Below are 16899 nucleotides of genomic sequence, written 5' to 3'. Positions count from 1 at the left end.
CATCAGGACTTAAATCCTATTTATTCTTATTAGACTCTTAAACTCTATAAATGTCCATGATTGTGAATGAACAAAAAAATCTACATCCAAATAATATTCAATATTATTAAAATGTAATGTATTTTCCAGAAATAAAGCACTCAAAAAAGCCCCATTTCAACATTTTGTTGTTAAGCAACTAAAAAACTATGTAGTCAGTTTTTCAATTCATTCAAATATGCATGTAGTCAAAGGTAAATGGTACAGTAGTAAAATACTATCAAAGATGGACCAAATGTTGTGGAAAATGTAAAATTAATCATTTCCTCTTATTCACAAAGTTGTGCTCCATCTGGATTTGGATCTATATTCTGCTTCCATTCAGAGTTTAAACACAAAGGATTTGTGGCTGATATCAGTGTCACAGTTTGCTTTACCAAGGATTTTCAGGTGAGAGATGAATAAACATTGTAAGTTACAGGATATGAATTCTAGGGCAATAGTTACATCATAGGAGTAAGTTTTATGAGACTCTCTCAGAGAAAATCCCCAGCAAAATCTGCAAATATTATATTTTTAGCTTCATAGTTATTTTTGTCCAATTTGAAGATGCAATTGTATAAAAACGTAATGAGCACTTTTATGATACTTTTATGCAGTATTATTTGAGCTTCATCTTTCATTTTATATTGTGATGGAGAGTTTGAGTTCAAAGGCAAGATGTAGCCCCACTTGAATGGTGAGGATTCTGGACAAAACAATTCCTAAGTACACGGACACTTCTCAGATACTTCTGGATTTATTCCTTATCTATCTTTAAAACATGACTTGAAGCAATTTATAATATTAATCCCACTAGTCTTTCTGTTTCTCTCTCTCTCTCTCTCTCTCTCACACACACACACACCAGATTAAAACAACAGCAGCAAGAAAAGACAGACAAAAATAAAAACAATTAGAAGAAAAAAGAAGGTGGATATGTCAGTGATGAGTCAGGTGAGAAAGTACCAATGAGATGTTCAATTTAGCAATGAGCTTTCTAGAAACTAGAGAAAACAAGAAAAGGAAAACAGAAGTTACACATTTCTTTTTGTTTTAAAAAAGGAAAAAGTCAAGTTTATCATCAAAGACAAAATTTTCTTAGTATTATTGTAGAAGAAGTGTATGTCATGGACCCTGTCATAAGCAATGTAATGAACATGATGTAAATATCCTCAATTTATATTTTTCAAAAGTTAACAAAGTAGTATGTAAATAATCATTTCTCTACCTAATCCAAAGGCTTCTATATCATCATACCTAACCTCAGAAAGGACGGGGATAGGCTCGATTGAGGCCAGATTGTAGAAAAGAAAAAAATAATAATAATCAGAGCCCTTGAAAGCCTGAGAAAAATCTGCACAAGCAAGTTGATGACTGCACTCAGTGCTCTGGATGAAACACAGGTGTGGCCTAGAACTCATTCCAGTGCCCTGCCTAAGGCATACTTCTTAGGCTTTGGTGTTAAAACTGAGGTTCTGATTTAGTGGGTCTGGGGTGGGCCCACACACTCTGTTTCTAATAAGTTTCCAGGTGATACTGACACAACTGGTCCAGCGACCATGTGTTGTGCACCAAGACTTTAGGGAGCATCAACGGGTGACCTGAAAGAGCTGGACTAACAATACTTGAGACACGTTTCCCTTGTGGAACAGTCCACACAAGACAGACTCCCAACCATCAAGCCACCCTCCTCTCACATGTGACATCACTCATTCATCACAACTGGTTTCTGGTTCTGCTAAGGGTCGTGAAGCTAGTAGATTCCTTGTTTCCTTAGGAGCTCTGCAGTAGAATATGGGGCCCTCCTAGAGAGCAGAGGGAGAGGCAGACAGAGGAAGGAGAGCAAGCAGCAGGTGTCAACCGGGGCCACGAAAGAACACAGGAATTAATCCCAAATCACTGTAAGAAATATCAGGGGAGAAAAATTACCACAAATACCAAAAATGCTAGTCAAGCAGATACCATTATAATTTGGGGATATGAAGAAGAAGAGGTTGGTAAATAGACATAATACTATTCTGCCAATTAAATCTATAGAAAAACATCTCATTAAACCTGTGAGGCAGAGAGCTCCTGAAAAGTTCCCAGAAAACACAGAATGATACTTAGAAACTAATTACATTAATATGAAAATGTCACGGATATTCTCTTTATGTAGTAACTACCATTGTTGTTTTATGTTAATGAACATTCTTCATCTATATGTCCAATCTTACCTTAATTTTTTCTTTTTTCTTTTTTTTTTTTTTTTTTTTTTAGAGAGAGAGAGAGAGTGCAAGCAGGGGAGAGACAGAGGGAGAGAGAGAGAATCCCAAGCAGGCTCCATGCCTAGCACAGAGCCCAATGCAGGACTTGATCCCACGACTGTGAGATCATGGCCTGAGTCAAAATCAAGAGTCAGACGCTTAACCAACTGAGCCACTCAGGTGCCCCTCCAATCTTACTTTTTAATTAAGATCTTAATATTGTCAAGCAAGAGTTCTTCCAACAGGATGCTACATCAGAATAGTATGAATTTTTATGGAATCGTATGAGGTACTGCTCCTCAAAGAAGTCAACCAAAAATTTTAGATTTACTACTAGAGTGGGTAACTCAAACTTGCAGTCCAGCTTAATCTGGTGGGCTAAACTTTTCTTGTTCAGCCATTCTCATTTATGGATATTGTCATTAAGAATTCCTCAACCGCAGTGCCTTTACATAGGCCATGCCCTGTTGACTTGACCACAGTTCCCAGGGCAGATGGGTAGGTAACTTAGAGCATTTACCTGCCTAGAATCTAACTGCATTTTGGGTTGTAACCCTCGTATTAGAGTATTTAAGGAGGCAAATTCTCTCATAGGTCATCAAAATATGAGTAACTTTCATATTTGCATTTAGATGTAAAGTTAACTTTAAGTTCCTGACTGCAAGTTAAATATTTCCTAGAGGATATAGGACACATAAAAAAAAAAACAAAAAAACAAAAAACAAAAAAAAACAAAAAAAACCCCAAAAAACCTTGTAAGACAAAGTAGAGCATAATAACTGCTATTAGAGAAGCAAAAAGACAAGTTTTTGTTTTTGTTGTTGTTTTTTTTTTTTTGAGAGCACAGATAATGAAAGCTCAGGATGGTTTTCTCCAAAGAGCTCTCTGAACTAGCAGTTGAAGAATGGACAAAATTCTGCAGTCAGAAGGACCCAGAAGTGGGGAAGTGAGATGGTGAGAAGGGAAGAGATGGGGTACAGTCCCAGATGTTAGACAATATAGGCTATTGTCAAAGAAGAACAAGGAACTGGAACAAAGTGGGCATGAAAGGAAATAACAAGAAAAAAGGAGCATATTTTGTGAGAGCAAATTTCATTCTATTGCAGCTTTTTAAAAAATATTTATTTTTGAAAGAGAGAGAGAGAGACAGAGCATGGGGGGTGGGGGGCAGAGAGAGAGGGAGACACAGAATCTGAAGCAGGCTCCAGGCTCTGAGCTGTCAGCACAGAGCCCTTCCCAGGCTAGATCTCACAAACTGTGAGATCATGACCTGAGCCAAAGTCAGACACTCAACGACTGAGCCACCCAGGCGCCCCCATTCTATTGCAGCTTTTGTCTGGTCCCTTTTCTCTCTCCCTTTCCATCAGAGAAACTTCAGCCACTAAACACAAACATGTAGGCCTACCTATCTGCATTCTGGTAATTACTACCCTCTTACCAAGGCTGAAAACCATTGCTCTTCTTTCGACACTTGTTCACGATGAAGCACCACAGAACTCTTCTTCAGGAGCCCCATCAACACCCTTCCTCCACATGCTCTGCACCAGCCTCCTCAGCCTACTGACTCACTGTGAAGGCTCTGGCCTGTCTGATTCTGCCTCCTCTCCAAGCTGTGCTTGCCCAGGCCCAGCATGCCCAAGCCCCACAGCTCAGGCACAGCTTCAGTCTCGTGGAGCCAGAGCATAGATTTCTAACTTACTCCTATCCATGTCTCTAGGCTTTTTCCTAGTCCCTTTTAATCAGACCCGTGGGGTCTACCTATTTCTGTTAACGAGTCCTTTGTCTCACAGCCACCCAAGTGAAAAACAAAACCAACACCACTGGGTCATATCCCCTAAAGCTTATATTCCCCGTTATTCAACAGATCCTCATGTTGAATCCTCATGTTGAATGAAGGCATCCTCTCTATGCCTTCACTTCCTGGATATCAGAATGTTGGCACCCAAACTATCCCTACACAGGCCTCAGACCTACCATAGTGACAGCAGCCCCCACTGAACACCAATTCACCCTGAGCGCCTACGTGCTCTGTAAGAGTCTAAAGTGTGTCTCCATATTCTCCATACGTCACGGTTAGATTCATTGGATGGGCTTCCAAGACCCTCATCCTCTGACCCAAGTCTGCCTGCTCCATCTCTACAGCCCCTCGACACATTGTTCCCTCTACACATCCTCACCCTGGTCACCCCAGTTCTGCACACACAGCTGGGGGGGCTTGAGGCTGACAGGACTCCTCACTTTTCAAACTCAGCTCGCCCCTGCTGTCCAGGAAACCCTTCCTGACTCCTCATTGATTTTTTTCATGCTCTCAATCCCTACATATAATCTATACCATCTTGTTTCATATAATCTTTAATATCATCTTCTGTTATTTCACGTTTGTTCATTATGTCTTTGCAACTGACCCAGAGTCAATTAAAGTCATGATTTTTACTTGTTTTCTTTTTTGTCTTTTGGATTTGTTTTACTGTCACTCCAAGGATCCAACGTGATGTTGGCATGAGTATTTTATAAGGAGTTGGTGAATGCATGAGTTTGAGAGTTTCCATTCTCAGTGGCTACAATTGTTTTTAAATAGTCATGTCAAAGGTGCTGGAGAAAAGGGTGCTGTGCCGAATACACACTTACCAGAGAAGACACTAGGTATCTTGGAAAGAAAGCTTTTGACAGTACGAATAGGAATTCCGTTTTTTTCATCTTGCATGCGTGCTATGACGTCTTCCATCTGTAACAAAATAATTAAAACCCTTTAAAAGTTGAACTTTTTAGAAAAATCAGTTCTTATAACAATTACACCAGTTTTCCCCAACTGAGTATAATACCACATTCTTGCCTTTCTACACTTCATCATATTGATATTTTATTTTGGTTAAAAGACGATGGAGAAAACAGTAAGCAAAGTGGCCACTTTAAACTCCATTAAGCTACTAAAAGGAATTCTGTGCTTTGAATAGCACCTCTCTCCTGGTTTCACATTCTTTGGTTATAAAGGTCGACATAAAAGAGTGTTTATTTTTGAAGCTGTCAGAAACCACTGTAATAGCAAAATTCTCCCTTCGTTAATGTTTTCTCTATGGAACTCAGTGCAAAAGAAAAGAGAAACCTTAAAAGTGTCTGTGTGGGGGCGCCTGGGTGGCTCAGTCGGTTAAGCGTCCGACTTCAGCTCAGGTCACAATCTCACCGTCCGTGAGTTCGAGCCCCGCATCAGGTTCTGGGCTGATGGCTCAGAGCCTGGAGCCTGCTTCCGATTCTGTGTCTCCCTCTCTCTCTGCCCCTCCCCAGTTCATGCTCTGTCTCTCTCTGTCCCAAAAATAAATAAAAACGTTAAAAAAAGTTTAAAAAAAAAAGTGTCTGTGTGGATTTCCTCTTCAAGCAAGAGAGTTTCTATGATTTGGTTTATTGTGAACTTTAACCTTCCTAGAAAAGCAGGACCAACTGCCAGCAACTGAGGCTTCTCTTACCCAAGCATTTACTCAAGGGTGATTCCTACCCACATGATCAGATGCACGCAGCACTGTAGCTCTCCGCCCATTTCCACCGTATCTATGTTTCAGTCTGATTAGTACACTATCTCCTGCTTTTGAGAAGTTTTCACGGTTTGAAAGAACTATGCTTTACAAAGCCTGATGTGGAATTTAGTTCTGAATAACATTCATGCAAATCATAACCGCTGTGTGTCTCTAAATCTGTGGCACGCATATACGCACAAACACACAGAAGTGGTGCCATGGAGCTCAACATCCAGTCATTCACGGACTCGTTCCACAAACAGCTGGGATCACCGACTCTAAATCAGACTTACCGATGGGCACTGTGGAAATGAAAATGAATGTAATACAGTTGCTGTCCTCAAGAAAAAGTCACAGTCAGTACTGAAAACAGTGGTAAAATCGGAGTAAGGTTTGTGGTTTGGTTAATAGTGTACCAGGGGGCCTGGGTGGCTCAGTCGGTTGGGCGGCCAACTTCGGCTCAGGTCATGATCTCGTGGTCCGTGAGTTCGAGCCCCGCGTCAGGCTCTGTGCTGACTGCTCAGAGCCTGGAGCCTGTTTCAGATTCTGTGTCTCCCTCTCTCTGACCCTTCCCCGTTCATGCTTTGTCTCTCTCTGTCTCAAAAATAAATAAATGTTAAAAAAAAATTAAAAAAAAATAGTGTACCAATATCAATCTCCTGTTTTTGGTAATTTTACTAGAATTCTATGAGATGTTTATATTAGCGGAAGCTGAGTAAAGCCCATCTGGGAATTCTCAGAACTATTTTTGCATCTTTTCTGTTTAAAATTATTTAGGGGCGCCTAGGTGGCTCAGTAAGTTGAGTGTCCGACTTTAGCTCAGGTCATGATCTCACAGTTCGTGGGTTCAAGCCCCGTGTCGGTCTCTGTGCTCATAGGTCAGAGCCTGGAGCCTGCTTCAGATTCTGTGTCTCCTCTCTCTTCCCCTCCCCCACTCATGCTCTGTCTCTCTCTCAAAAATAAATGAACATTAAAACAATTTATTTTAATTACTTAAACAGAAATGTTTAATGTTTTAATTTTAAAAGCTTGAAATCATTCCAAAATAAAAAGTTAACAAAAATCACAGTCTAAACCCTATACCAGTGAATTGCCAAATTCTCACCAACACAGCTTCAGAATGGTTTTCAAATAAGAAATTTTATTTGCCTGGATGAGTATTTTTCAGACTTATTAACATGAGAAACTGTTCACCAGAAACTGGAGAAGTGGGAAGAATGGGTTTCTGACTCAGCTCTTCTTATGACCATCCATGTTGCTTTGAGCTAAGTAAGCAACCTCTCTAAGGCTGCTTTCTCACCTGTAAGTGGTGATAATAATATTTATAATTACTCCTTTACAGTGTTCATAGGGTGGGGTTGGGGCTGGGCCGGGGTAATGATTTTAAGGTTAAATGATACAACATACGTAAAGCACCATACACAGATAATAAAGCTTGGACTTCAAATATCCACACGTACCCCCAATGCTGAGGGATGTTTATTCTCCACTCCCCATGTTGTGGTTTGTTTCTTGTTTTTCTTCAGAGGGAGCACCACTGCCTCAGTCCCCTACACCTTTCTGCTCCTCACACCTGCCACTCCAGGCCTGGGCTGACTGATCAGGCAGAAGAACTGGGAAATGAGCAATTGGTTGTGGGCCCATCCTCCTTCCATTGGGAAGCCCACATCTAACTCTGCTGTGTGAGAGACCTGCCCGAGTGAGCGAGTACGTCTGATGAGGACTGGGTTTCAGGATTAAAGTTTATGTGTGCATGAACATTCTTCAATAATAGCTGTACCTGCAACGCAGCTGATGCTGTGACTTCTTTCTGCCTTACGCTTTAGTTGTGGTTCTCAACTGGTTCGGAATTTGGAAAATGAAGGTGTTATAATCGGCCCTCCAAAGACCCTAACAACAGCTAGATCGTTTCACATAACGAACACATTTCATCTAACTATAGAAAACTGAAAATAGTTATACTTTTATGACTTTTTGTTTTGTTACTGTTTGCCCTTTGTTCACCTGACAGTGTCCAGGAATGGAAAATAAGCTGTTCTGCGATGTACAGTGGCAGCCTGTAAACCCTTGGATTATCAGTTTAATGGCTTAAAGTAGGTCAGATTAGACAGATGTGGAAACTTCTGACACCCGTTAGTACCTCCAACACCCCAGGATGTGGCAACAATCAGCTCTGGTGGGGGATGAATTAAGGTTCATTGCTATGAGTAGAGGTGTTTTCTCTGCAAAGTCGCACCGCCTCTCAGTTCACTGGATCCCAAAGGAATGAGATTAGGAAACTGGGAATTGAAAGTGAGCTCTGTGGTTTTATTTTGAAAGTTTCAATTTTTTTCTGAGCCATAATTTCCACAATAGAAAAAAAAAAAAATTAAACTCCACGTAAAAAGAGGATGCGTGTTCTAGACTGAAAATGTGATCATCAAAAGGTATTCAGTTGTTTTTATCTTTATTCAGATATTATTTATCCATGAAGCTTATTTACCATGACCTAGAAGGAACAAAGAACAACTCAAACAACAAAACAAAAACAAAAACAAAAACAATCTGGTTTCTAAAAGGTAACATCAGTCCCAGAAGCCACATGTAAAAAGCATATCCATCTTACTTAATAAATTTTCCTTAAGCATTCACTGGGAGTCTACTTATTTTTATATTAAGCGTGGTTTTAACACACTTGATTATCTGCTTTCCCACTATTTGCAGTGGCAACTTCGGTGAAAAACAGAATGTTAAGAGCAGAGAAACTAATAGAAAAAGCTAGGCAGCAAGAGGGACAAGAAAATATATAAAGTAACTCCAATAAATACTAAACCTCTGTGGGACGATTTAAATTTAAGGTCAAAAGACTCAGATAGCTCTCAGATAGCTCCAACATTCCAAAAGAAGATATATACACATACACACATCTATTGATCAATCCGTCTATCATCTGTCATCTTCATCAGTGTGCCATTGAGCTGTGAAGGGTTAGACTATGTTCACTCTCAAGCCCTAGGGTGAGGAAAATTTCAGCATGGGATGACAGAACACTGAGCATGCCTGGTCACTGGGCATGCCTGGTCACTGAGGCTCTCTCTGAGTCTTATTTTCTTCACCCTTCAAACAAGAAGTTAGAGTCATGTGATCTGTAAGATTTCTTCCAGCTACAAAATCACTGAAGTCTAGAAATAATCATCACTTTTCAGAACTGGGTAAGTTTCCTCACTTAAGTTAAAGAGCCAGTTTCTGGGGTGCCTGAGTGGCTCAGGCTCAGTCAGTTAAGCATCTGACTCTTGGTTTCGGCTCAGGTTGAGATCTCAATGGTTAGTGAGTTTGAGCCCCACCATTAGTGCAGAGCTTGCTTGGGATATTCTCTTTCCCCTTCTCTCTGCCCCGCCCCTCCCTGCTTACTCTTTCTCACCCTCTCTCAAAATAAACTTAAAAAAAAAAAAAAAAAAAGAGCCTGTTCCCTGTCAGAGACAAATAGATGAACCCATTAAATTGATCAGGAACTTTTACAAATTGCTTCCAACTGTCAGCACATTTTAATTTCAATGCATATAGCAAAGGGATTAAGAGCATGAACTGAGGCCAAATTTGTTTGAATCCTGGCTGTGCTACCTGCAAATTGTATGAACAAACAGGTTAACTTCCTTTACAACTCTGAGACTCAGTTTTCTCATCTGTAAAATGGAGATAATACTAATAGTATACATCTTATCAGGGGTGAGGATTGATGAATCAATGCTAATTAAATGTGTACCCATAATACTGCTATCCTCCTCCTCCTCCTCCTCCTCATCATCATCATCATCATCCTCATCAACATAAGTTTCTTCTCTCATCATTATACTAGGAAGCCACAGGCCTTCTCTCTTTCTTTGACAATTGGGCTGGCAAAGACAGCTGTGGTCAAATGCCAACTATTTATTAGAGGCAACCAACTACCAATCACGAAGTAGACAGAGGTACCTATGGACAAGCTCTCTCTTGGATTTCTTTTTTTTTTTTTTAAACATTTTTTTTTTTTTTAACTTTTTTTTTTATTTATTTTTGAGACAGGGAGAGACAGAGCATGAACGGGGGAGGGTCAGAGAGAGAGGGAGACACAGAATCGGAAGCAGGCTCCAGGCTCCGAGCTGTCAGCACAGAGCCCGACGCGGGGCTCGAACTCACGGACCGCGAGATCGTGACCTGAGCCGAAGTCGGCCGCTTAACCGACTGAGCCACCCAGGCGCCCCTCTCTCTTGGATTTCTAATAGAAGACTGGGTTCGTGTTGCCCCTCAAAAGACAGGTTTGATTAGAAGAAATGTCAGGAAGAATATTTTTGCATATAAGCAAGGACTATGTAAACTATGAAAAATAATATTTAGAAGAAGGGGGGAATGAATTACATTCTTTTTTGACAAAGTGAAAATGTCCCTGCTCTCATATTTTCTTGATGAATTTGCCTCTTGAAATTTAGAGGGTCAAAAGACTGAATTACAGGGCACCCGGGTTTCTCAGTTGGTTGAGTGTCTGACCCTTGATTTTGGCTCAGGTCATCATCCCAGGGTCATGAGATTGAGCCCCGCGCCAGGCTCAGCGCCTAGCAGGGATCATGCCTGGGATACTCTCTCTCTCTCTCCCTCTGCCCCTCTCCCTTGATTGTGCTCTCTCTCTCTCTTTCTCTCTAAAGTAAAAAATAGAAAAAAAAATTGAATTGAGATTGAGTACTCTTTGCAAAAGTAATCTTTTTTTCTACCCGAACTAATTCTCTATTTGTTAAAGAGTAAAAATTAGGGGCGCCTGGGTGGCTCGGTCGGTTGGGCGTCCGACTTCGGCCTAGGTCATGATCTCACGGTTCGTGGGTTCGAGCCCCGCATCGGGCTCTGTGCTGACAGCTCAGAGCCTGGAGCCTGCTTCGGATTCTGTGTCTCCCTCTCTCTCTGACCCTCCCCCGTTCAGCTCTGTCTCTCTCTGTCTCAAAAATAAATAAACATTAAAAAAAAAAAAAAAATTTAGAAAAAAAAAAAAAAAAAAGAGTAAAAATTATCTCTTGCAAAGTAGTTTTGAGAATATCCATGGTTCAATTTGTTCAAAAAAGTTTTAGACCTCTATTACAGAGTGCTTCACATTTTAATTACTATCTTACATCTCTCTGTTCTCCCTCAGATGTGAACTTCCAAAAAAAGAAATCTCACCTTACTCATTTTTGTATTGTTAATATGTAAAGTATATGGCCCACAAGGTGGGGCAGGGGGAAGCACTGAATTTTTGTTTATAGCACATGTTTGATTTTTCTGAGACCTAAAGCAAAAGTGAAAGTTAAATCATTTTAAGATTTCACTTTGAGATTTTGAAAATGTTTTATTTATTTTTTCCTCTTATCTGACATTTGGTGAAAAACTAGCCTGGGTCAGAAATATTAGAACAGAAGAGCTCAATGTGCAATAAGCTAAAATATTATTTCTGTTCTATTTCATGCAGGGGTTCTTCAGCTTGTTTATTAGAGGAATTCCTTCCTTCAAAACATGAGGGTAAATCAGTGGCTGTTGATGAGGCTGTTTTCCTACTTGTCGGTGTGACACTCAAGTTCACTGTCACGTACGTGTAAGCTCTTGAGATGAAAGGCGCTACTGAACTCCAACACACTGCTCTTTTTCCGGGAATTCGTAATTAGCCTTTCCTTTGGAATAGTTTAGAAGTCACTTCAATGCTTGTGATGTATTTCAAATACTGCTCAGGTTAAACAGTGCCCGCCCTCACACTTGGTGGAATGAAAGAGAAAGCAGATTATGCAGGTACATCTTTGAGGAGCTTTACTAATTATTCAAGAGGGGCCCGTCAGACAGGGGACTCCCACGTACCTATGAAAACCAAATCACTGCCTTGAAACCTTTCTTGTTCCCTAATGTTCTAAACAATGATGGGAGTTTAATTAGATTTACTTGCAGCTATATTTGCCAGAACTTTATCATAATATCAGTACTACTGATTTCATGCAGAGACACCCTGACTGTAGGCGAAACATTTGTATGAAACAAAGCTAAAACATTTTGTTCTCCGTAGTTCTAAAAGAGAAATGAATCAATCAAAATCTCAAAAAGGAAGTTTCCCAACTTCTTATTGTAATTCACCATTAAGCACAGACATTTGGAAATATAAATGAGAGCCTGAAAGGGCATATTGAATGGATTTTTTTCCTACGTGCACATGCTTTCAAATCATTGTGTGTGGCCATCATGTGCTCGCTATGACAGAAACAATTACACAGGTGCTTCTTGGATAGCTTAGAATTTAGTGGTGGCAGGTATTATATAACTTAAATCTGCCTATAATTCTTTTCCCTTCAAGAAGCCTTGCTAAAGAAGAATATGATTTGCACTTCCGAATTCAGTGGTGACAGCGAGAAAGCAGAGTCAGCCTCTAATGAAGGTTAAATAAGAATAATGAGATTAAAATTTGCAACCCAAACTGTTTTCTGCTACAATAATTCAGTTAAAGTTGCTTCTAATTGGTATGATTTTCCTGCATGTTACAGTGATGGCAGTCAGTTTCTCAACCCAGAATTAATTGCTTTTTCACATGAAAAAGCTACCATTTCCATGAATAAATTATGACTAAAATGCACATTTATAAAATCTAGTTACATGTAAACCTGTTCTAGTTCATCTTGAGTGTAGATTTATTTTTTCAAGAGCAATGACTAATTTTAAGAAGGTAGAGATTTTATGTTTCTATGATTTTACAGAAGTAGAGAAAGATTTCTTCCAGTTTATGGATGTTATTCTCATTTGTTTTTAAATAAAGCAATTCTCTCATCTATGTTAAGGAATATAATAAACAAACAAACAAACAAACAACTATGCTCATTAGATTTGTTAGGATTACTTGGGTTACAAGTGATAGAATTCTGACTTAAACTGTCACAAACAAGGAAACGTGTTGTAAGCATTGTGGGATGTTTTATGTAACTCAAAGATCAAAATGTGAGTGGGTCTCAGGCAGAACATTGTCTCTGCCTTTCATCTTGGCCCCTTTCATGTCTGCTTCACTTTTCTCCACCGTTCAGAAGCTTCTCCTCGTTCTCCAATGGATAGAGCAGGCAACATGGTGCCCCTACCTTCTGAGTTTTATAGCTTGTAGTCCAGAAACCCAAGGAGAAATCGCTTCTCCCTCTCATTCCCATACCTGAAATTGGGGCCAAAACTATGCTTTGTTGGGTGGTTGAGTTTGGAAGGGGTGCTGGCAGAAAAAAACAGCAGTGTTCACTATAGCTTTATTCAATAGGAAAAACCTACTGAAAACAGAGGGATAGAGTAGTATGGTAGGAAAAAGAAATGTAAGAGAAGCAGTCTAGGGGAAAGAGAGAGAGACCTGCTGAATAATGATACAGCACCAAAGAAAGACAAAAAGGCAAAAAGAGAAGAACCATAGGGCAGGCAAGCAACTCAACAGAAGTAGTTTTCACAGCCATAAGAGAGAAAGAAGCTTCTTGGCTAATTTACATGTAATATGTGGTCATGGCAGTATTTGCCCATGAGTTAAAAAAACACACACACACACACACACACACAAAAACAAAACAAAACAAAACAAAAAACCCAAGAATATTACATATCTATGACAGAATAACTTACGTTTTCAGATTATTTTGTTGTTGTTGTTCCTCTGAGGGGCCATTTGTTTAACTTTCAAAAGGAGGCTAATGGCTACTTGTTACTGCAGTCAGAGTTCAAGTAGGAGAGTTGCCAGTGTCTCCTGAAATATTGGGAAAGGTTTCATGAAAAAGATAAGACTGAGCTGAGCCTACAGGGTAGCCAGGATAAAGCAATGGAAAGAGAAGGAGGATGCAGAACATGTGAATCCTAAATCAATTGCTCATCCTAGCTTCAAGAGGAGAATGAGCAAGACTCTTGCTTACAATGGTGACCTGTACAAGAATCCTTCTGCCACCTCATCCAGCTCTGTCCACCTCTCTGAAGGCTACAGTGATTCTCAAACCCATGTCCACTGTGTCATCATTTACTTCACGGGTAGCCTGTTTGATATTCTCTCTGTAATAGACTCCTGGTGGCACCTATCTTAGTCCGCTCAACAGACAAATTAACTTGGGAGCAAGTTGAATATGTCACCCTTTATTTCAATTTTTGATTGACCTGACGACCTCATAAACTCTCTGTAAGTTAAATAACAATTCAAATTTATCCACAGTAAGGTCCAAAACAATTATTCCAGCCTTGAAAATTCCCACTCTCCTCACAACACCTCATGCTCTACAAATGCCCAGCTATGGCTCATTGCTTCACATTTTCTCATACCATTCCTTCTGTCAGCTGTGTCTTTCCTTTTTCTACCTTCTCTGGGGGAAATTCTATTATACTTTTAAGATAATTTTGACATTAATTTTCTTACTGAAATCTTCCCTAATCCTTTCCCCTGCCTCCCTCATCCCAGCTGAATACAATCATAGCTCCTTTGGAACTCATAGATAACTTTATTATAACTTTATTTTTTTATTTATGCCCACCTTACTTTAAATGACTTATGTATAAGTTGATTCTTTACCTATTTATCATTTCTTTTATTTTTTAATATTTTAAAATTGTTTAATGTTTATTTATTTTTGAGAGAGAGACAGAGAGATAGAACAGGGGAGGAGCAGAGAGAGAAAGAGAGAGAAAATCTCAAGCAGGCTCAGCACTGCAGAGTCCAGTGTGGGGCTTGAACTCATGAACTGTGAGATCATGACCTAAGCCGGAATCAAGAGTCAGACACTCAACTGACTAAGATGCCCAGGCACCTCCCTAAGTTTTTGTTTTGTTTTTGTTTTTAAGTAGGCTTCATGCCCAGGACAGAGCCCAATGCAGGACTTGAACTCATGACCTTAAGATCAAGACCTGAGCTAAGATCAAGAGTCAGAGATGCTTAACCGACTCAGCCACCCAAGTGCCCCTCATTCCTTTTAGATTATAAATATTTTGATGGTGAGCCCCCATTATGTATTTGGGGACAGAGACCATAAGGAATTGGTGGTGGAGATCCTCTGTTTTTCACTTTACATATTTCTGTGCTATCTGTAGGCTTGTTTGTCTTTTAACCATGCACCTTGTTTATATATTATCTTTATAACTTTTTTCATTAAAAATTTGGACTGAGAATGCTCAAATAATAAGATTAAAATCTTATACTATAAACTATTCAAACATCTATCATCACACATTTTGGGGTCAAATGTCCCCAGTTATGTGCTGTAATATACTGTATGTAAACATTCTGTGCAACGACTAGTGGTCTTCAGCAACTAGACCGGTCTATCTAGAAATTATTTTTTTCTGCCTTTTAAATTCAGTGCTAATGGACTAAACTGTTTACATTCTTTTTAAATTAGTCACACCTCATTATCACCCTGGTAGACAGAATTAATAGTCTTATCATCAGCCCTCACTCAGGAGACAGGAGAAATCCTGATGAGTGAGAAATCTTTCTTGCTAACTTTCTCCTTGATGCAGATACCTGATTCTGAATGAGCTCTTTTCCTATTTTAGTTTCTAGAATTAGCTTGAAATTCCTCAGCCTCCAGGGTTTAGCAAAGACAGACCAGTCATTCTCTTAAAATAACTTCTCAGTGAATATTTAGGAAACAAATGATCTAAAGACAGCCACTGCCTTGGGTGAGAGAAAAAGGAAGAGAATGCAGAATATACCCTGTATTTACTAATCCTCCGACATTAGGAGAAAGAGATGTCAGGAGGCTCTTGACTGAGCTTGCCATTTTAACACAGTCTCACTAATGGAAAGGGCCTCAAAGTACTGTCACAGAGTACAAGAGCTCAATAATAGCTTTGGAATTACGCTAGTGTTTCAGTTCTTTGATCAAACCTTAGCTTCTCTTTACAACCATGTATGTCTCTTCATTGTTCATAAATTCATCCAACACCTTCCGAACCCATTTAAGTTTTGTGGCTCCTTGGGTAATACATCCTGTTACCTGAAGTCATAGGTATTATTTAATTTTTTAACTAATATTGGACTTTCCCAAGTTTAAAAGATGCACCCTCATCTTAAAATTCCAGACTTTAGTGACTAAGACCTTGTCTATCATACTCATGGTACATAAATTATAAATTCTGATCCTGTGTTATTCCCTTCCCCTAATAAGGAGGCCCAACCTTTCGCAAAGTTCTGCATAGAGTACCTCCCTTGGTATTGCCAGCCCTAAATGATAAAGAAATCCTGGTCTATTGCTGGCCATTCAGCACCACAGACCCATTTCCAGGAGCCTGTGAAATAAACTCTATCCCTTCCTCCAAAACCTTCACACTTGGCAGAACAGAAATTTATGCTTACTACCTTATCCATCCTCCATCCAAGATTAAGAACAATCTTATACAATGGACAGACAGCATCTTAGCCATCTACATAAAGTGACTGAGATCAAGAGATCAACCCAGTGGCAGAAAGAAAGCTCTCATCATGGTGTTTTGTGATTCAGAAAATGCCACATTTGCTGAAGGCCTAGAACAGCCCCACTATTCTGTAAACCCCCTACAAAGTTGCAAATTTCATGCATGGGAACTGTTAAAACAAATGATGCTTCTATCAATGACTTTGTCCTTCATCTTTCTCCTCAGACTCATCCCTCAGGAGAAATTCACTCAGCACTGTTTCCTAGGTACCTCTGTTCTCCAGGATCATTATGTTAAAATCTTTTATTATAGTTTAAGAACATTCACACCTACTGCCTAAAGGGGTGAGTATCACCTGTGATACATTCCTGAGCTCTTAGATAAAAAAAATTATGTCAAAATTATCAGAGTCATTGAAGTCTTCACTTGATTACAGAAAATCTGAATGTCTTCAAAAAGGTTTCAACGAATACAAATTCATAAGAATTCATGAGCATAAAAGAGACAGGAATGGCTATGAAGGGAAGATGGAATTTAAATCAGGAGATATCAGATTCATTTTAGCTTTTACATTAAAATATAAATTATTTAACCTGTAATTCAGTTTCAACACAGTTATCTACAAACTATAAAATGCAGTGAAGTCCACCCTTCCACAAATTCAATAAGCATCCAGTATTTGTGAACAAAAATGTCATTAATATGACATAATGAAGTTGAACATTCATGCTTAAATAACAAGAAAGACAACA

At 39.4% G+C, this 16899-nt stretch overlaps 1 protein-coding gene across 6 annotated transcripts in view; it reads right to left on the bottom strand.

Annotated features, from left to right (window-relative positions):
• RGS7 (regulator of G protein signaling 7) overlaps nt 1-16899 on the bottom strand; it is a 529525-nt gene that overhangs the window by 267979 nt on the left and 244647 nt on the right. For 4 of the 6 annotated variants that reach the window (XM_060643375.3, XM_060643377.3, XM_060643378.3 and 1 more), the window contains exon 3: nt 4896-4992. The exons of 1 other annotated variant lie outside the window; for it this stretch is intronic. In XM_060643375.3, the coding sequence (XP_060499358.1) occupies nt 4896-4992 (97 nt within the window). Of the gene's footprint in view, nt 1-4895; nt 4993-13378; nt 13500-16899 lie in introns of all 6 variants that reach the window. One more of the 6 variants, XM_060643379.2, reaches the window with a different exon arrangement.

This window comes from Panthera onca, chromosome F1 (assembly GCF_046562875.1).
Source record: "Panthera onca isolate mPanOnc1 chromosome F1, mPanOnc1 haplotype 2, whole genome shotgun sequence".
NCBI lineage: Eukaryota > Metazoa > Chordata > Mammalia > Carnivora > Felidae > Panthera > Panthera onca.
The sequence above is the reverse complement of the archived record's forward strand: the minus strand, read 5'-3'. Positions and strand labels throughout refer to the sequence as shown.